The 22,186-nt window shown below is 44.4% G+C and overlaps 1 protein-coding gene across 1 annotated transcript in view; it reads left to right on the forward strand.

Annotated features, from left to right (window-relative positions):
- Nucleotides 1-22,186, forward strand: part of STK32B (serine/threonine kinase 32B) — a 1,850,878-nt gene that overhangs the window by 176,763 nt on the left and 1,651,929 nt on the right. The window contains exon 2 of the mRNA XM_085642433.1: nucleotides 17,452-17,507. Within this exon, the coding sequence (XP_085498559.1) occupies nucleotides 17,452-17,507 (56 nt within the window). The remainder of the gene's footprint in view (nucleotides 1-17,451; nucleotides 17,508-22,186) is intronic.

Consider the following 22,186-nt stretch of genomic DNA (forward strand, 5'->3'; position numbering starts at 1 on the left):
GGACTTGTCGAGTGCTTTTGATTGCATATGCAGATCCAAGCTGTGCTCCATTTTAGAGAATACGGGTGTCGATGGGGGGATTGGTCTCCTTCTTAAGACTCTTACACTAAGACCTGACAGCATCCATAAGATTTGGCAATGCCAGTTTATGCCCGATCCTCTTTTTACTTTACACAAATGATCTGGATAGAACATTGGTATCTGTCGTGCATTCGTTCCTTATGGTGAGCAAAAGGCTATGCCTGCGCTACTATACGCAGATGACGTGGTTCTTTTGGCCAGGATGACCAACGGCCTTAAGAGCCTAATTTCTAGTTATGTATCATTTAAAAGAGACCTGGAACTGGAGACTAATTTCACAAAAACATACACAATGGTATGCAGCCTTAGAAATACCAAAACCTGCACCTTAAACATAGATAGCAAAAAAATAGACAGGGTAAACTCGTTTTCCTACTTGGCCCTGGAGTTCGATGACGTGTCCACTTGGTCAACTTGTATTAAAAATACGATAATTTGCTATATCTGAGCAGTAGAAACAACCTTTTCACTCGCTATTTTTTTCCTTGAAATTTAAGGATTATGATACATGTTATTCAGTTCATGGCTTCCTGAAGAGCATTTTAGCACAAAGGAGGAGTATGCTGTTTTTATAATAGTGTATTTATATTTGTTTGTACCATGAATTGCTGGTCTCTTACTATGATAATGAATTTTGATCTACACACTTTAAACTCCTTAAAGTTGTTGCATATTAGAATTATATGCTGCTATCCTCACTTCAAGCTACTGAATTAAGATCCAAGCACCGTTATCTTTTTGAATGGAAGTTATCAAAGTTTTTTATTGTAGATGTTTTTAATATTTCTGTTTTTATTGTATGATTTAATTTGTGTAATTTTATGATCTGCCTTTGGAAGATCGAATAAAGACAAAGATAAAGACAATGGGCCCGATTCACAGAATTAACTTAAGACTAAATCCTAAACTTACTACTTTGTGGTATTCACAGAATGCACTTACTACTTTTGGTATTCACAGACTGCACTTACTAGTTTTGGTATTCACAGAATGGATTTACGACTACTAACTTTACGTCCGCACTCGGGCCGGAAATTCCGGGCCGGAGGCGGAGCTTCCGGGCCGGAGGCGGAGATTTAGCCATGGACGAAATCTCCACCTCTGGGCCGGAAGCTCTGCCTCCGGCCCGGAAGCCCCGCCTCCGGGGCAGAAGCTCCGCCTCCGGGCCGGAATTTCCGGCCCGAGTGCGGACGTAAAGTTAGTAGTCGTAAATCCATTCTGTGAATACCAAAAGTAGTAAGTGCAGTCTGTGAATACCAAAAGTAGTAAGTGCATTCTGTGAATACCACAAAGTAGTAAGTTTAGGATTTAGTCTTAAGTTAATTCTGTGAATCGGGCCCCATGTATTCTGTATTTACATTTTCATTTATACTTTAAATTACATTTGCATACATTCTGAAAGTCATATTTGAAAGTGTAATTGTGTATGCTTTTACTTACGTATTGCCTTTATTCTTGAATTACATGTGCACACATATAACCATGCATTTGAAATGCACGTTTAAATGTTTAGTTAAAGTTGGCCTGACTAAAGACCTTGCTTTGAAATGTATTTTGCTTGAATATGGTGTTCGTTTCCTTTGCAAGTGTGTTCTCAACGTTTCATTAGCTACAGAAAAGGAGTACGGCTGTCTATACTACTTTCTTGATAGTAAGGCCTGAGAAGAGAAATATTAGCAAGAAGCTTGAAGACCTAATGAACAGATGAAGTCTCCTATTTATTGCACATCAGGAATGGAGAATGTTCAAGGTTGCAGTAACTGTCCAAGTTCTGTGGGGTTGGAAAGTCAGGTAATGCTGTAAATGCTCAGCACAAGAAGAGAATTGATTGGTTCCTGGTGGTGTAGGTAGAGATATGATTGGTGTTGAAGTTTTACTGGTGTTAATTAGTGCTCACACTGTTAGACGTTAGAGCAGATTTCCTTAGGTTTTAAGGGGTACAGACCTCTCTGCTTTCTTTATTCTTGCAAGTGTAAATCTTCACGCTAAACACTTATTCTAATTCTGGAAGACGTCTACTGGCGTCTTTGCTATGCTGATACCTTTTCGCACTTCCAAATTTCCTTGAGACCCTATTCTATGAACCATCTTTTTTTCTAAACTTAGAGCCTTGATTAGATGATTTTAGAACATATTCATGTTTAGGAAGGAGAATCAGAGTTCCTTTAAGGAACACCTATTCCTATATTTCATTTTTTGTATTGCACTGGCTGTGATTATTTCATATCTTATTCTACTGAGAATGAACCTATTGGGATATTTCAGCTTGCCAGATGTAATTATGTATCTTATTAATATAATATGCATATGTACTGGCCTGATTAATAAATGACAATACTTAACTTCAATTATTGATTCCTGGTCCTTATTGTCGGGCCAACTGGGCTTCAAGAAAGTTGAATTGTTTTATTACTGCTAAATTCCTTTGCATCTCAGTCAACTTAAAAAGATCCATCAGATGACAGAGTCTAAATAAAGCACCTGCGTGCTCTCATATAGTAGATGTTGGATGGTTTAGTTATTGAGACAGAGGGAGTTGCTGTATCTAGGTGAGAGCCCAGTTTTGCCCAAACCCAGTCCAAGCCCCTAAAGACCATGTTGTGAGTCGGAGGATTGGCGGTGTTCCGGCAGTTTGGAAGAGAGTTGTAATAGTGGAGGAGAGAGTATCAATAGGGTTGTGTGTTGCAATTGCTTATGTTTAACTAGCGGTGTTTTGTGGAGATTGCGTGGTGTGATGCATTAAGGTGTTGTGTGGACGTGGAAGCACTTAATGCAAAGATGGTTATCGGACTCAACGTAGCATAAGAACCAAGTATAGTAATACGTTATCAGTGTAGAAAACACTGTGTTGTAATTGCCTGCCAAGTTTGTGGTGCTTGTTGTGAGGTACCGTTGACGTCACAATTGAAATAGGGACATTTATCTTTGTGTGAAAGTAAGATGTGTTTGGTGTGGTGGATCCTTTTGTGCAGGGGTGAAGCTACACCAATCCAGGTGATTACCCACTGGCCACAGGTATCCCTCCAGTGTGAGTCAGAGTAGGCAGAAAGTGTCGCTCTGGACCATTTACTGTGTGATTGAATCCATTGATTCTTTAGTGTAACAGCCCAAATTGTTGACATGAAAATTGTAAAATCGCTGCAAGGAATGAAGAGTACATCATAGTGTGCTGTGTTGGGATTGGAAGATTGGCGTTAGTGCTGCACTGTTATTAGTTGAATATATCATAGGTGCCACACTGCTGTTGGTTGTTGATGCTGATTGAGTTTTGTGGGTAAAGACATTATTTCCCGGTCTGAAACAAAATTCTACTTGTGATTGTTGACTCTATTGTTGAAAAATGAAATTCTTTAAGGCTATACGACATCTGATTAGGAGAGATGTGAGAATACCTTTTTGAGAGGGGGAAAGGCACCACCTGAAGATACATCAGGTCATTATATGGCTATAAATGTGGGCCTTACTTACACATCTATTCGGCTGAATCAATGGCTTAAGATCACAGAGAAAGAAGGTGCATTGATGTTTCCACACTTTGGCGCATTAAATTTGGGAATCATTGAAAACGTGATAAGGGTACTGTATGAAATGAAGCTGCCTCCTAGGCTCACACAGTTTTGAAGTACTTAATGCTTGGTAGCGTGCATCTTATGTTAGGCAAAAGGAAAAATATCAGGGAAGAGTCTGAAAGGCAGTGCGCATCTGTGCCGATGCTAGATGGGATGCAGGACAATGGCGATGAAGAACTGATATAGTAGAGGGAACTAGACTGTGCCCTGTCTTGATGAGTGAAGTACCTGAATAAGAGAAATAAAAGAAAGGGAAGAAGAAGGAGGAAAAGACAGGAAACCCAGAGAGTATAGGCAAATAAAGTGATAGTGATTCTAGTGATGATTTCTTAGATGTGTTGTTATCAATGCATCCACCTCCATGTAATATGGTCCAACCCAAGGGAATTAATTGTGCAGTTTTCAGTGGAAGCTCTGGAACAGCCACCACACCAGTAAATACAGGAGTAAATAGGAGTAAGAACCTGATGGGAGAGAGTTCAGGGATTAGTCCCCTATTATCACCGTGGTTCCTAAGACTCCACATGCAATTGCTGTTCTGTTACTATTGGTCCCACAGTTACTTTGTATAAACCCGAGTCTGCAAGAAAAACAACACAAACTTTGACAGTTCCTACTGAAGTAGATATATCAGCTAATGGTCCTGTGTTTCCAGGCATGTTAACTCTTTTAGTTTTGACTCATGTGAATACCCCTTACGGTGCCACTACAGCATCAATCATGAATCAGACAGGATTTACTCCTGTAGGAGAACCCAAATATAGAAAGCAAAATCATGACATCTCTATTTGAAATTCACTTCAGAGTGTTACCAACAGTAGTCCCAGAGAAAGGATAGAATCTATTACTTCTGTAGTACAGAGTGGTATTAGCACCCGAGAACTACATTATTGGATTAGATTTTTCAATGCGTCTCCAAGAGAAAGTGAAGGTTCAGGATTCGGCAAAGAAATAATTCAAACCCCGGTGGGGGACAATACAGTAGATGTGGTCAAATAAAAAATAGAATTGGATGAGATGATTTTAGGAAGTCTTGATCTTTCCCAATTAGATATCTACCAAGAGAACAAACTTGTATTCATGTGTAAAGATGTCACTTAACAAGCAGGACAAGCTTATGATAAATTAATATTATTATTATTATTATTATTCAGATGTGTGCAATGCATGGCTACCCAACAAAGGGTTTCCCATCACTACGCTACAGAAGAGGTACCTTGAAACACAACAGGAGCTACTTCAGATGTCAGAGTTAAAACAACCAGGGGGTATATTCACAAGAACGTGTGATAACTACTGCAAGAGTAGCCTAATGCAACTTCCAACATTGCAGCCCAACATGGGAAAATGACGCCGTGCCAACCAAGTATTCACAACGCGGCGGGAGCATGCGATAGTCACCAGATAACGCGTCTATTGCCCATGCAAAATCCAACGCCACGCCGCACAAATGCGAAACGCGAACGCAAAAAAACATGCGAGGAGGCCAATGCGGTACAAAAAGCCACGAAAACCAGCCACAGGCCAGCAAATACCATGCGTCTGGCGGGCAAATGCACCACAAAAAAGACAGAAACAACACACTAGAAACAAGCCAAAGCACGTAGCAACATGGATGCAAACTGACCCAGCGCAGAGGCCAACGCGAACCCCACAACCCCCACAGACCACCAGCAAAGAACAACGGGTCGGGGTAGGCCAAGGAGAAGAGGGAGAGGAAGACGGGGTGCAGACCGCAGGAAAACAAGACCAGCATCACGGAGGCGACAGAACACTACCAGCAACTGACCCACAAGCAGACCACCTGGAATGCAGTTGGAGTGCCGAGGAGGCCAATCCAGGAGGCATGACATCACACCCAAAACCAGGCACCAACCCGCTGCTAACAGGAAGGCAGCAACAGCGACAGGAGGTGGCAGTCCAGCAACACAGGAAGAGCTGGACGAAACCCTGGCCACAGTCATCAGTGTGGAGACGGTGCAAGGAGTAGGGAGTACGAACACAGCTCGAAAGGACCTAACAACATCTACAGGGTGAGTAACGAACAGGGACTGGGGGAACGGGGGGAGATGGGCACAATGGCACACAGGCACAACGAGGTGTAGCACACTGCACACCCACAATTACCCAGGAACATGTCCCTCATCCCCTTGGCACACTGCAGCACTCGCCCACATAGCAAGAACAGCACACCCACATTGACGACAAAGTGGTACAATGCACATAGCCGTCACTGCAGAACAGAGGACACAACTGGCTCCGCACATGCACAGAAACATGCATACTACATCTGACAGAGCAGAAAACTGAAATGGAAATGTACGCGTACGACCTCACATCGTCATGTAGTCCAAATGTACACTGTCCCACAAAAGAACCCAGCACATCACAAACAGTCACAATGTACATTGTCATACAGTCTGCATGTAAACCAGAACAATGTGCCAACACATATGTCAATACAATGTCAACATGCATCCCCCCTTCACATTGCAGAGGGGCACACAACACCTCCAGCAGAGCACAGACAACAACACATCTGTGAAGCCAGAGAGGACCACCACACCGTGGACACCGACGCCCTACAACAACCCATGGATATCCCACGCAACCCACCACCAGGACCAGGGCAGACAAGCTACTCAGAGGAGAACACAACAGAACGCAACAGACCACACAGCAGGAAGCACCCGCAAGCACAGCTGGCTCATGACACTTCACCCACCCACACATGTCACCTCAATGCCAGGTGTCAGCATGCCAAAAGGAGGTGGCCCAACAGATGTGGGTGGGTGCCGAAACCATGGAAGGTGAACTAGTACACATACATTGGTGTCAATCACCCCCAGGGACCACCCACATCCCACAAAGGAGACCCACACTGCCATAGAGACACATGCAGATGCACATTCACAGTACATAACCATGCCCAGGGGCGCGCAAATAGCAGTCACACACCCACATTGGCCCTGCGTACGATGTCCCCGGCCACTCCCTTTACGAATGGAGTGGGTGACGACAAAGATACATGTCCAAGCTCAAACCCGCTGCATGCGGTGACATGTCTGCATCCGATGTACACAGCACAATATAATGTCGTAGGGCACAGGGCCCTCATGCATACAACAAGACCACAGGGAGACACGTAGACATCATGTTGTACTGGCTACGGGCCGTGCGCCGGGCCCCTTTATTGGCAGGGCCACATGTACAGTGACGCCTGTGCTGGATGTGTGTGTGATAAGTGCACGCAGTGCTTGGTGCTGGCAACCACTTGAACAGTGGACACCATTGCAACGGAAAATTAAAACACCTGCATGACAGAGTCAACTGCTGAGCAACATGAAGGAAGCCAGAGAAAGTCCAGAGGTAACACAACATGCAAACAGAAGTGTCCGTAAGTTGCAGTGCCCTGAGGTAGGGGCACCACATCTGAGTGCGCCCATGTGAAGAAAAAGTTTCGGATTGTGTTCCTTCGAGACATTCCAGATGCAGAAGCAGTGGGGTGTGTTAGACCTTCATCATCTTCCTCATCAGAGTCCCAGGTCTCCCAAACTGCTTGAGGTGACATTGCTGCACAACCTCTCCACAACACAAAACTCGATCAGTAAGGGGACGATGCAGCCCATTTTCCTTAAAGGAAAACGGGATGCATTTAAAAAAAAGAAAAATGTAACTTTCAGTTTCATTTTTTAAGGGCAGGCAGTGGTCCCTGGGACTACTGCCTGCCCTTAAAAAATGTTTTGACCCAGTCACAACGGGGGAGGGATCCCCTAAGGATCCCTTCCCGTTTGCGAATGATTAACCACCTACTTGAAGTAGGTGGTAAATTGCGAGTGTTTTGAGATTGCGATAGCAAAACATTCATACATACAAATGCGAGTCGCTATTAGGAAGGGACGCCCTTGGCACGTCCCTTCTTAAAAGTGAGTCTCATACCTCATTTGCAAATCGGTAAAATTTACGGATTTGCAAAATGAGGTTTGTACATGGCCATACCCTAAATTGCGGATCACAAACGGGCCACTTGCCCGTTTGCAGCAGCAATTTAAGGTCGTACATCTGGCCCCTAATCTATTATTTTTAGCCTTCCCTTATAGGTAGTGGTCCTAGACAATGTGTCATCGTGAATAATTTTGACATAATATTTACTTCTGAATTTACTTTTCTTCGCCACATAACTGTGCTTTGAAAGACCCATTTATGCCATTTGTGAACATTAAAATGGTTTTTGCATTTCTTGACCTTCCCCGTGTGCCATACAATCACTAGCCCAGTTATATAAAGACTAAACTTTGCCAAAAACCTGGATATCTGGCACACTTAAAAGGCAATTAAGAGACTATAGCACAGTCAATATGTATCAGCTCAATTCCTGCTGCAGTTCTTACTCAGGGAAACACACATGGCTTTATCTAAAAATGCATTTCATATTTGTATGCCTCGCACAACCATTCTTTCTCAGGTCTAGTTACCATCTCTTTGCCTTTTCTGTTAAAAATAGGCTTATAGCCCTCTGCTGAGGGCAATAGCTGCTGTTAAAGGCCCTGAACTTGAGCCACAGTCCTGACCCACAGGTGAGGGCCTATAACGACAGAGAGGGCCTTTATCAACTGCCATAGCTTGAGGCAGAAGGGCTATAAGGCTATTAGAACATGGCACCAACTGAGGGAAGAATTTTCTAAAATAAAAAGTGAGAAACAGTAAGACAAGCAGTGGAATGTTGGAGCTGAAGGCTTATATCAGCCATTATTATCCTTGAGCCACTTCATTGACTTAAAAGGAGCTCCCAACATTCTAATGTTATAGTCTGTTTTTCTCTTATTGCTATTCTACAACAATCAAAAATAGGTTGTAACTCATTCTTCTCAAGCAGCAGGGCATGTACAAGGCTAATGCTAGGCCAGGGTTAGGCCGACAGACCAAAAGCACCCCTGTCAAAAATGCTTTGACCAGCCCTGTTCCCTCTGTCTCCTCTTGCAGTATCTCTCTTTCAATTAATCTATTCTCTATGCAATATTCTGAGGGAGTTGGGAAACATGACAGAGGCACCAGGAGTTGCCTTGGTCTTTCAAATCCGGCTTCCATGGGCTCCAGCCCACCAGGTAAATGGCAGTCCTTCCATGTGCAAGAAAGACCAAGGTGTGGCATAGGCTACCATTTTTAGAGGGTACCAGATTTTCTTTGCACTATAGGACACCATTTTACAATATGAAGTAACATTATGCTTGGCCAGGGTCAGAATGGGAAAGGAGGCACTTGAGCAATGTGTGATTGACTGGTATCTGAGGTGCAGCTATGGGCCTCTTTTCTGGGGAGCATGCAAGCCGATTTGGCTGTGTCTGTGCTGTTCAGAGGCCGCCAATGGCCCAGCGGTGGCCTGAGCGACCTCATCGGAGGCAGATGTACCACTATTACCTCCCTTTTACCAAGGGGGCAGAGGTGTGAATTACAGTCTCTCGCTGGGCCGGCCCATTAATGTTTGCAGATTGAGCAGGGGCCGCTGGCCTTGGCAGAAGTGGCCTCACTTATATTTAGATGTGGTTCACCAGTGTGAATTAATCCGTGCTGTTAGAACTGGGGGTCTCTAGTTGGCAGAGGAAGGTACCTTTGACCAAATAGGGACCCTTGCTTCTAAGTCAGGGAAAGGGGATTACACTACTGGATAACCCCTGCTGACCCCCTGGGTAGCTTGGCACGAGCAGACAGGCTTATCTCAGAGGCAGTGTATTAAGCATTTGTGGACACATACAGTAATACAGTGAAAACACTACAGATGGACACCACACAGGTTTTATAAAAATAAGTATTCTTTATATAGACTTAACACAAGACCACAAACGACAAAAATCCACAATACTGTACTCAAAATAGACCGAAAGATGGTAGAAGTCACTTAGTTCAAGTTGATGATAAATGTGACAAAGTTCTCACAAAAGTACCTGGATGCATAACCCAAAACAAACAAAAGGTTTGCAGGGATGGAGATGCGTCAGTTCCTTATTTTGGGGGAGACGATGCATCGCGCCTCAATGCTTGTGCAGAGTAGGGGATGCATCTTGGTCCTTACCGGAGGGGAGGTGATGCGTTGGTTCTCGTACTGCATTCCAGTTACGATGTGACAAGATGGCGCCGCGATGCGACAATCCGGTGCGATCCGAGAAGATGTCGCCCTTGATGCGACAACGTGAAGACGATGCATGCACGCCCAGTGGCCGTGCGGCGACCTCTTAAACTTTGGAGCTGCGACAGGCCCTGCGACACGCTTCCCTGGTGATGCGATAGCGACCTCTGCGGTGGCGACACACTTCTCTGGTGATGTGTCGAGTAACAGCTTTGACGAAGGCACGCTTCTCTGGTGATGCGGCGGCGACCTCTGCGGCAGCGACACGCTTCTACGGCGATGCGACGGCAACAGCTGCGACTTCGACACGCTTCTTCTTCGTTGAGTCGCGCTTCCAGCTCCCAGTGAACTGCAGGCTTCTGCAGACAGAATTCCCAGCAAGGAAATTCAGAGGGGAGCTAGTGGTGAAGTATTTTGTCCCTGAGACTTCAGCAGGAGGCAAGCAAAAGTTCAAGCCCTTGGAGTAATATTCTGCAAGATGATGAAAGTTCTTTGAAAGTTTGTTCTCCTTGGCACTGAAGACACCACTGTAGGCCAACCCAGCAACACGATTTGGGAAAAAGGGGGTGGTGATGGACAGAGTTTCTGAATGATGCAGAATACTCTTACCAAGTCAAGAGATCATGGTTTTAATCCATCACCGTTTTTTAGCTCACTGCACCATCCCAGCTCAGAACCTGGCTACATGCAAATTAGTCTGCACCTGTCCCAGTGCATGATGGGAACAGGGCAAACCAAACTACCAAGCCAATTCTTGTACTGGGAAGGAAACAAGCTTCCGGGGACCGGTTTCTGGCATCACAGCCTTCGTCGGCCCGGCTTGCCTGAATCCTGATGGTGCAATGAGCAAGGGACTCACGTCTGAGCATACCCTCCCACACTGAGTGTGGATAAAATCGATTTGGGAAAAAGGGGGTGGTGATGGACAGAGTTTCTGAATGATGCAGAATACTCTTACCAAGTACAGAGATCAAGGCAAGCCGGGCTGACGAAGGCTGTGATGCCAGAACCGGTCCCCGGAAGCTTGTTTCCTTCCCAGTATAAGAATTGGCTTGGTAGTTTGGTTTGCCCTGTTCCCATCATGCACTGGGACAGGTACAGACTAATTTGCATGTAGCCAGGTTCTGAGCTGGGATGGTGCAGTGAGCTAAAAAACGGTGATGGATTAAAACCATGATCTCTTGACTTGGTAAGAGTATTCTGCATCATTCAGAAACTCTGTCCATCACCACCCCCTTTTTCCCAAATCGATTTTATCCACACTCAGTGTGGGAGGGTATGCTCAGACGTGAGTCCCTTGCTCATTGCACCATCAGGATTCAGGCAAGCCGGGCTGACGAAGGCTGTGATGCCAGAAACCGGTCCCCGGAAGCTTGTTTCCTTCCCAGTATAAGAATTGGCTTGGTAGTTTGGTTTGCCCTGTTCCCATCATGGACTGGGACAGGTACAGACTAATTTGCATGTAGCCAGGTTCTGTGCTGGGATGGTGCAGTGAGCTAAAAAAACGGTGATGGATTAAAACCATGATCTCTTGACTTGGTAAGAGTATTCTGCATCTTTCAGAAACTCTGTCCATCACCACCCCCTTTTTCCCAAATCGATTTTATCCACACTCAGTGTGGGAGGGTATGCTCAGATGTGAGTCCCTTGCTCATTGCACCATCAGGATTCAGGCAAGCCGGGCTGACGAAGGCTGTGATGCCAGAAACCGGTCCCCGGAAGCGTGTTTCCTTCCCAGTATAAGAATTGGCTTGGTAGTTTGGTTTGCCCTGTTCCCATCATGCACTGGGACAGGTACAGACTAATTTGCATGTAGCCAGGTTCTGAGCTGGGATGGTGCAGTGAGCTAAAAAACGATGATGGATTAAAACCATGATCTCTTGACTTGGTAAGAGTATTCTGCATCATTCAGAAACTCTGTCCATCACCACCCCCTTTTTCCCAAATCGATTTTATCCACACTCAGTGTGGGAGGGTATGCTCAGACGTGAGTCCCTTGCTCATTGCACCATCAGGATTCAGGCAAGCCGGGCTGACGAAGGCTGTGATGCCAGAAACCGGTCCCCGGAAGCTTGTTTCCTTCCCAGTATAAGAATTGGCTTGGTAGTTTGGTTTGCCCTGTTCCCATCATGCACTGGGACAGGTACAGACTAATTTGCATGTAGCCAGGTTCTGAGCTGGGATGGTGCAGTGAGCTAAAAAACGGTGATGGATTAAAACCATGATCTCTTGACTTGGTAAGAGTATTCTGCATCATTCAGAAACTCTGTCCATCACCACCCCCTTTTTCCCAAATCGATTTTATCCACACTCAGTGTGGGAGGGTATGCTCAGACGTGAGTCCCTTGCTCATTGCACCATCAGGATTCAGGCAAGCCGGGCTAACAAAGGCTGTGATGCCAGAAACCGGTCCCCGGAAGCTTGTTTCCTTCCCAGTATAAGAATTGGCTTGGTAGTTTGGTTTGCCCTATTCCCATCATGCACTGGGACAGGTACAGACTAATTTGCATGTAGCCAGGTTCTGAGCTGGGATGGTGCAGTGAGCTAAAAAACGGTGATGGATTAAAACCATGATCTCTTGACTTGGTAAGAGTATTCTGCATCATTCAGAATCTCTGTCCATCACCACCCCCTTTTTCCCAAATCGATTTTATCCACACTCAGTGTGGGAGGGTATGCTCAGACGTGAGTCCCTTGCTCATTGCACCATCAGGATTCAGGCAAGCCGGGCTGACGAAGGCTGTGATGCCAGAAACCGGTCCCCGGAAGCTTGTTTCCTTCCCAGTATAAGAATTGGCTTGGTAGTTTGGTTTGCCCTGTTCCCATCATGCACTGGGACAGGTACAGACTAATTTGCATGTAGCCAGGTTCTGAGCTGGGATGGTGCAGTGAGCTAAAAAACGGTGATGGATTAAAACCATGATCTCTTGACTTGGTAAGAGTATTCTGCATCATTCAGAAACTCTGTCCATCACCACCCCCTTTTTCCCAACCCAGCAACACAGCACACTGGCAGGTGGGCAGTCTAACTCCTACAGTTTCCTTGGTTCTTCTCCTTGGCAGAGGTTTGTCTTGTTGTTCCAGAAGTGATCTAAAGTCTTGACGTCAGGGTCCCCATATTTATACTACTAATTCCTTTTTCCTCTGAAGGCAGAGGGGCCTGTACCTAGTCCAAACCAGTTCTGTGCAGTCCTGGAGCACTTTGTATACAGGACTCCTTCTTTTCTTTGGCAGGATGGGCCAGGGACATCAGACGCACCACAGGAGGTGGAGCTAGCATTGTGGAAGGCAGGCACAACCCTATTCAGACCCAGGTGTGACTACTCCCACCACTCTACATGCAGATAGGTCTATTCAGCCCTGTGCTGACTCACCCTGTCTCGTGGAATCCCCCAGCCCCTTTCACTCACAAAACCAGTAACACAAAATACACAAGCTAGCAGAGGCGGGCTGGATGGTTATGTAAGAAAATACCTACTTTCTAAAAGTGGCATTTTCAAACACAGAATGTTAAAACCAACTTTACTAAAATATGTGTTTTATCATTCTGAGTTCAGGCATACTAAACTCGAATTTTTACCATGTTCCCTGGGTCAGTTAGGATTATAAGGTGTTATAATCAAACTGCCCATTCTGGCATATGGGGACTGGTAGCCTTGCAATAGTAAAAAACGAAAATGGCTGTAATTCACTATTAGGACATGCCACACACACCAGGGCATGTCCTACCTTATACTTACAATGCACCCTGCCCTTGGGCCTACCTTAGGGGTGTCTGATATGAAGAAAAGGGAAGGTTTAGGGGCTGGTAAGTGGGTGCACTTACCCAGTCAGCATGGCAGTACTAGACTGCACACAGGCTCGGCAAAGGCAGGCCTGAGACATACTTTCCAAAGCTGCTTCTGTGGGTGGCACAACCAGTGCTGCAAGCCCACCAGCAGCATTTGATTTACAAGCCCTGGGCACACATGGTGCACTGTACTAGGGTCTGACAAGTAAATCAAATAACCCAATCATGGAGTCACTAATCAATACATCAATTTAACATAGGGAGCACTTGCACTGTGGCACTGAATACAGTGGTCGAAGTGGGGGTAAAAAAGTAGGGGAACTGTGGGCGGAGAATCAGAGGGCAGGAATAACCGGAGGATTGGATCAGTGGGCGGAGTTAAAGGTGTGGCCAGGATTGACAAAACATCCCAATCTTTAGTATTTGTTTGGCATTTTCACTGACCAGTTACAGCTTATTATCTTATGTAATACAACCAATGGATACACATGATTATTTAACGATTAATATGAGTTATTGACATTAAAATAAATTCACGAAGTGGGATATGTTTCTAATCACAGAATGTCTCAAATATGCTTAAAAATGGAAGCACAAGCCATTTGTTTCCGAGCAATTACATAAGACAAAGGACTACAATGTGTAGGAGTCACATGACAACCATATTAGTAGGCAGTATAGTTTAATAGTGATTGATCTGGAGAAACACAAACTCAACTCAGAATTTACAACTTAATACCATGATTGGGGGTTCTCTTTAATAATCATTATTGATTTTAATCCACATGAACACTTTTTGCAACATTAGGATAATCAAAGGCATAGGGAAAAAACCATAAAGCTCTAGTTTATACCTTGCAGTTTGTATGCAGGTCTTAGATGAAAGTTAATAGCTCACTGTTCTTTGTTAGGATTTTAACTTATAAACTGCAAGTAGCAAAAGGATCTTATTAACAAAAGCAGTAACCCACTGACCTATTTTCAATATGTGTACTTTGTGATGGGCATGGTACATTATCATGAGTCAAAACTTCCACTAGACAAAACTCCGATCTCGCTATAGGAAGAAGTTTATGCCCCGGAGTTATCATGACATTTTTATTATTGCCGAAAATTGCTGTAGGCCAGGAAGGAGGCAGCAAGTGCTTTTAAAACCATCATTTGCAACACCCCCACTCAGTCAGCACCCGTTGCAGTCACACCAGTCGCACTGTCCAAGAACCAGCTCTTCTCAGGGGTCCTGTGACCTCAGTGACAGAGTCAGGCCTGCCCACAAGACTGGAGATGAACTTCAGAATGAATTGTGGCGGACAGGCCTTCAAGGTGAACCCGCACTTGCCACTGCTATGGTCCACCTGTTGGTGCTAAGACACCAGGGCTTTTCTGGTTTGGCGGGGCCTTCTAAGTTCTAGCATGGGAATGTGCTCCCTCAGGAGAGTGGTCTGGGGGACTGTTCATGAAGGCTGAACCTGGTTCCCTAGTTGTAAATTCGGCAACTCTGCCCCCAGTGCTACATCCGCTCCCTCACTAAACACCATACTGCCCCACTGAGAGAAATTCACACTGCCTTCAATTACAATCCAATTTGACCTGCTATAAACAACTGGATGCGACTCAATTCAAATTACGCGCTAGGCAAGAGTAATATGCTGCCTAAAGGAAAAAGTAACAACATCCTGGTAAAAGCAAACACTGATAGGGAATGAAAGATTAAATAAAGCATGTGAAATGTAAGCAGAATCAACATGGTGAAATTAATGTTTTTATATTTATGCAAAAATGAACGAGTATTTTTGCGTGAAAACTACAGGGCCCAGAAAGGACCCATTTCAATATCCACTGCTTCTATGCTTACAAAACGTAAGCAGTATGGCTTAAAAAGACCACATATGTGAACACAAAGCCACCGTACACATTTTGTTTTCCAATCCATCCATTAACCAGGTATTGCAGTAGCTCCAGGAATGGTGCACTTCCCCACCGGGGGTGGGAAACAGCGCTTCACTGGCAAACTCGGTAAAGTGACACTAATGTTTTTGGGGTTTGAATAAAACCGATCCGGCCACTTTAAGAACACTCCATCTTGCTTTATTTATTTATAAATTTTTTTTATTTTGAACCTTTTATTTCCGTGGCTGCACTTTGGAATAGAAAAATGTCAAAACGGCAATTCCAGAAAAAGTGGTTTTCTTTTTTGCATCCATTTCACAGGGGAACAAATGAACGACAGGAAGAAAGAGGGGGTGAGAACCATTTCTTGAGTCACGGTTTTCCGTAAGTGAGGAGGAGTTGGAGGGACAGTGAGGGAATAAGAGTAAGAAAGAGGGGGGTGGGGTGGGGTGGGGTAGCTGCCAGCGGCAGAGCAGAAGCTGACACCTTCCTTGTGTTGTCTGGGCAGGAAGCAAGAGAGTGAGACCTTTTCCTTCCCTGTTCCCCGCCCATCCCCGAACAGCCACTAATGTCGAGCCCTCTCTGCAGGCCTTGGATATTTCTTACGTCCAGGGACGCATGTTCAAAATTAAAAAGTAGGAAAACGGAAACTATAGAATTAGAGAGGTAGGGGCACGCCATGCCCTGCCAATCTCGCCCACTTCGACCACTGACTGAATAGCAGTGGCACAGTGCCCAAAGCATCTAAACCAGCAAAACATATCAAAAACAGAGGAGGCAATCAGTAAAAAAATGGAAGGGAGACTCACGCCAACGGTACCAGGTCTAACACGTGCACAAAGAGTCCTGGCGGCATTTTCAGTGAGGTTAAGAAAACATGCCTCTTTTTGCCCAACCCACCTCCTCCACCCCTCACCCTTCTTTTAATAATACTTAAAACACTTAAGCAGTGTTTTGCGATAACGTGCAATCCAGAAACGTGGGCACTTTTTTTAGGGTTCCCGGGCCTCTTTTGCCTCCCAATCCAACCCTGCGCTTGGCCTAGGACATCACAAATCACTGCACACATCTTTCTAGCCCTCCGCCATAGTAAATAAATGTATTATTCCGACAAAAAAGAAGGTAGAACGAATTCATTGCTGCTTCTAGAAGAAAGAAAAGTAGGAAACTGTGATTTCGCCAGCATAATCAATAGAAACAATCTGGCTTCACTCTATCTCGCAGTGTCATCAAATAAGAAGTAGAGAAATGTAATGCCTCCACTTTTTAAACATGAAGGATGAGCTACGTCTGAGGCTTACTAAAATAATGGTTCTGGTTCAAGTGAAAAATAGGGCAACTCCATTTTGCTGCTCGTTAGAGGGAGGAATTGATCAAACTGTATTTGTGCAAGCAAAATAAATAGAAAAACAGATTGCTCATTTTATTGCTACGTTTCTTAATATGAAATAGAGAAAATAGATGCGAAGACTGGAGCTACGTGTGAGGCAATTATTCTGCGCCTAGGCTGCGAAATAGTGCAACGTGTTTCCTTAATTTTTCAATTTCAAAAGGCTATGCATGCATCATTTCTTTCTTTAAATTTATACTACACCTTTACAAGGATTTGTAAGCATTACATATGCATGCATTTTAATACTGGTTTTACAATGTGTTTCTTAAAAGTTTACCTGGTTCAAAAATCTTTCTGAAATATAGCCTTAAGCACAGCTTGTTAGCTCTTTTTATATCAAACAAGCATCACATTTTGGTGCACATTGGCTTGTATTTTTCACAAATGTTATTTCTGTAATGCTGCATACTTTATGTATTGTCCTATACCGTGATTAGGATCTGAGTCCCTCTGTTGCTCTGAAATTAGATTTATATGTCTCTGCAGCCAACAAAAGTGCAAATGCTACCAGCAGTAAATGAGCTTTGCAGAATCATATTGCATTTGATTAATCAGAGTGTGCTTAAGGCAGTTGATTAACATTATTATTATAATTTTTTTACAGTTAATTTCGACCATTTTCAAATTTTACGAGCAATTGGGAAAGGGAGTTTTGGCAAGGTAAGTTCTATATCATTCAATTTTATCACTATAGTAACGTATCCTGGCAACAGAGGCAATTGAACATTTCCTAAGTGCATAGTGGTAATTTGTTTTATGAAATACATTACTGTGATAAGCTGTCATTGTAATATTGTAATACACATAATTGCTCCACCATCAAGTGTGCAGTATTGTGACATGTGGCTGTCCAGATTATAGCTCTCTGTTACAAGGGAGCACCCACTAATTGGCCCAGTGTACTTACTTCCTTATAGCACAATTAAACATATGCTGCAGGGCTTTCCATCAAATGTCTGCAACATTCTTGGCTAGGAGCAGCAAGGGCACGAGCATTAATCCATATATTGGACCACAAATGATATATTTAATATGTAGATTCAGAAAATGTTAGTATTGAAATTATGACCTGCAAACTGTACAAACAAAAGTGTTGTCCTATGAATTACATCGATGAATTACATTGGAAATACGATGATATACTCTCCTTCCCTTAGATTACAAATGTGTACGTCATATCCTGCCGTAAACCGGCAATATAATACTATAATAATAATACATAGTAGGGTTTTGACTCGTCGTCCTTCGACCATTATTTTAAAGAAAAGTCATTGACGTGCTGGATCAGTACACAGTACACACTGCGAGGGGAAACCCCTTTCAGACACCGATTGTTTGCATGTATAAGGTGTCAGACACACTTTGGATCAAACCACGGGATTGCTTGGACTGGCAGACATTGAACGTGATACAAATGTTTCCTGTTTACATCAAGTCCACATTGGGCAAGTGCAGGCGAAAGACATGGGAGTCCTCTCCAGCCACTGTCACTGCGCATCGCACAGCCGTCCATCAAGGCGCTGTTGTAAGGGGCACATACGGTAGGCAGGCAGCGGGGGAACCAGGTTAGTTTCTGACAGAGGGCTCAAACATCCTGTGATTCTGGGCAAATCATTTAATCACAACGTGCCTAAAAAAAATGAATCTGTCCGTCTGTAATGCACCTTGTGCTCACGTTGATACCTTTGGATTGATTTAAACATAAATAACCCAAGGTTTGTAAAAAAGCGGTAAATTACCCGTGAGGTTCTCAAGGCGCTGGGGTTGCTGCTAGCTTTGTGGTGCTCCAATCATCAGAAGCTGCCTGTGTAGGTAAGAGCGGTGGGGCAGGGTAGGGGGACTCGACAGACAACAGTGAGGGAAAATTAAATAAATAATGAATTTTCCTTTGTCGTCAGGGCTGGACTGGCCATAGCGGGCACCAGGTAATCCCCCAGTTGGTCGCATGGGTGGGGGCCGGTTTTGGGCATGGGATAAAAGGGTCAGGTTGATAAGGAACATTTAAATGGATTACCAACATTTTACGTTTTTTCGAGCAAGGCATGCGGTTTCAAATTTGAGTTGTTTACTGACCATAAACCTTTGGTGCACATTCTGAATGGAGGTGACTTGGGTACTCTGCCAGAAAGATTTATAAGATTGGTTTAAAAATGTCAAGAATACAATTTTGTGATCAAACATCTGTCTGAGCGGAGCAATTTCTGTGCAGATTGTTTGTCAGGTATGCCTCTGGAAGATGTTGATGAAGATGTTTCCTTAGATAATACTGTGTGTGTTGTGGCTGTTCTGGATACCATTAGTGAGTGCAATACCTTGATAAAAGAGAAAGATTGGATGGACTCGTATCAATGTGATGAGAATTAGCATAAGGTCAACGAGTTTTTCGTGAATGTCTGGCCTGAAAGTATATGCTTGTCGGACAGATTGAAAACATTTAGTCAGATATCAGAAGAGTTGTCTGTAGTGAATGGAGTGGTTTGTGCCACCTGCAAGGATAAGGAATGATATCATTTTAATGGCCCATCAAGGACATTTGGGCATGACCAAAACATGCAAAAGAGTTAAACAACACTATTGCATAGTCAGTTCAAGTTTGTTATTGATAAATGTTCTGAACGTTTACTTTCCGACAAACACTAAAGGACCACCCAGCCTCATATATACATTATTCAGTGGTGAGCAGCCGCCATCGGGTAGTTTTCTAGCGACACCAAGGGAGTACTGACCTAGTAAATGGTGATTGAAGCATACTGATTGGCTAGATCCATGCCAAAGTTTTTACCAAACCAAAATATCAATCTCCTGTGGAAGTGTGGTCTTAACTATCTCTACCCAATAGTGACTGGTACTGAGTAGGTAGTTATAGTTAAGACCTAGTTTTTGCAGGAAAAGCGTTTTTTGACTTGACTATATCTTGGCGCCGTTTGACGATGTTTCACAAAATGTTCCCAAAGAAGTATTGCATTGGGTTTTGTGCTGTGCATGGAAAGTTTCTGTCCGATCTGTCATGTGAGGGCCAAGAAAAAGGCGAGGTCAAAAAAAGTTAGTTTCCCTAGATAATTCCCTTGGCTACAGCCCAAACTGCTATACAGAATGACACCAAATATGACAGAAAGCAAACTTTTGGTCCAGAAAGAGTGCTTTTTGCTATTTGATGTAAATCCATTCAGTAGCTTTGGATTTATTGCAAGAAATCCAAATTTGCATATCTAGGGATGCGGATCCTTCATGACACCGATGTGGAGCTTTGCGAACCCACACGCTAGGAGAAGTGCTCTGATTGGCTGGCCGCAACTTGTGTAGAAAGTTGCAGCCGCCATTTTATAAAGTGGGACATAGTCTTTGGGGATGGAAATAACATTTAGAAACTATAGAAGGGATCAGGGTAGGGGTACCCTGACCCTGTGGGTGCATGGTGGGGGTTTCTAAGGGACCCCTTATGAATATCGAAATGCCCCCAAACCATTTATTTTTCCACATGGTTGGAGTCAAGAACCCACTGCAACGCTCAGCGTGGCCCCCCATGTAGCATTGCGCAGGAGTGAAAAACCTTGCAGAAAAAAAAATATTAAGTCACACACTCACTTGCACATTAATGCATGCACTTACAGACCCACTGAGAGACTCACGCACCAACTCACAGACCCACTCAGACATTCATTGCACCCACTCACAAGCTTGCTTATACACTCATGCATCCACTTAAATACCTACTCAGAGACTCATGCACCCACTCACAGACCAACTCAAAGACTCACACTTCAACTCACAGACCCATTCAGGCACTTATGCATCCACTCATAGACCCACTCAGAGACTCATGCACCCACTCACATACTTACTCAAACCACTCATGCACACACTCAGATACATACTTACACACTCATATATCCACTTGCACACCCACTCAGAGACTCATACAACTGCTCACAGACCCACTTAGACACTAATGCACCCACTCGACACTTATGCACCCAGTCTCATACTCAAAGAGAGACTCATACACCCAATCACAGACCCACTCACAGACACACTCAGCCAGTCACAGTCCCACTCAGAGACTCATGTACCCACTCACAGACCCACTCAGACACATATGCACCCACTCATATATCCAGTTACAGACTCATGCACCCACTCACATACCCACTCCGACACCCACTCACATAACCACCCTGCCACCCATGCAGCTACTGACAGACCCACTCAGACATTTATGCACAGGCCCATAGATGAAATCACAGACTCATGGGACACTCCTGCACCCACTCATGGACCCACTCAAACACATATGCACCCACTCACATACCCATTCACAGTCTCATGCACCCAGTCACAGACCCACTCAGAGAATCATACACCCACTCACAGACCCACTCAGACACTTATGCACCCACCCATACATGCAATCACAGACTCATGCACCCACTGACATATCCGCTCAGAGACTCATGCACCCACTGACATTCCCACTTACAGACTCATGCACACACTCACAGAACCACTCAGAGACACACACCCACTCATAGACTCACTAAGAGACTCATGCACCCAGTCACATACCCAATCTGAGGCTTATGCCCTCAATCACAGACCCACTCAGAGACTCGCTCACCCACTCACTAACTCACTCAGAGACTCATACACCTGCTCATAGATCCAGTCACAGACTCATGCACTCACTCACAGACCCACTCAGACACTCATGCAACCACTCACATACCCACTCAAAGACTCATGCACCCACTCACATACCCACTCAAAGACTCATGCACCCAGTCACATATCCATTCAGAGACGTATGCCCTCAATCACTGACTCACTCAAAAACTCATGCTCCTACTCACAGACCCACTCAGAGACTCATACACCCACTCAAAGACCCACTCAGGCACTTATGTACCCACTCATATATCCAGTCACAGACTCATGCACACACTCATATCCCCACTCAAACACCCACTCAGGCATTACTACATAAACTCATAGATCCACTCAGACACTTATGCAATCACTCATAGATCAGTCACAGACTCATGCAGCCACTCACATACCCACTCAGACACTCACTGACACCCACTCAGAGACTCATGCACCCACTCAGACCCACTCATGGATTCATACTCCAACTGACAGCCTCCCTCACACATTTAAGCACACACTCACAGACCCACAGACTCTGATGCACCCATTGTCAGACCCACTGAGACAGTCATGCACCCACTATCAAACCCACTCAGAAAGTGATGTATGTACTCACAGCCTCACTAAGAAACATATGCACTCACTTACACACACACTTAGACACTCAAAAATCTAACCAAGTCATTGCCACATGC

Source organism: Triturus cristatus, chromosome 2_2 (assembly GCF_964204655.1).
Source record: "Triturus cristatus chromosome 2_2, aTriCri1.1, whole genome shotgun sequence".
NCBI classification, from domain to species: domain Eukaryota; kingdom Metazoa; phylum Chordata; class Amphibia; order Caudata; family Salamandridae; genus Triturus; species Triturus cristatus.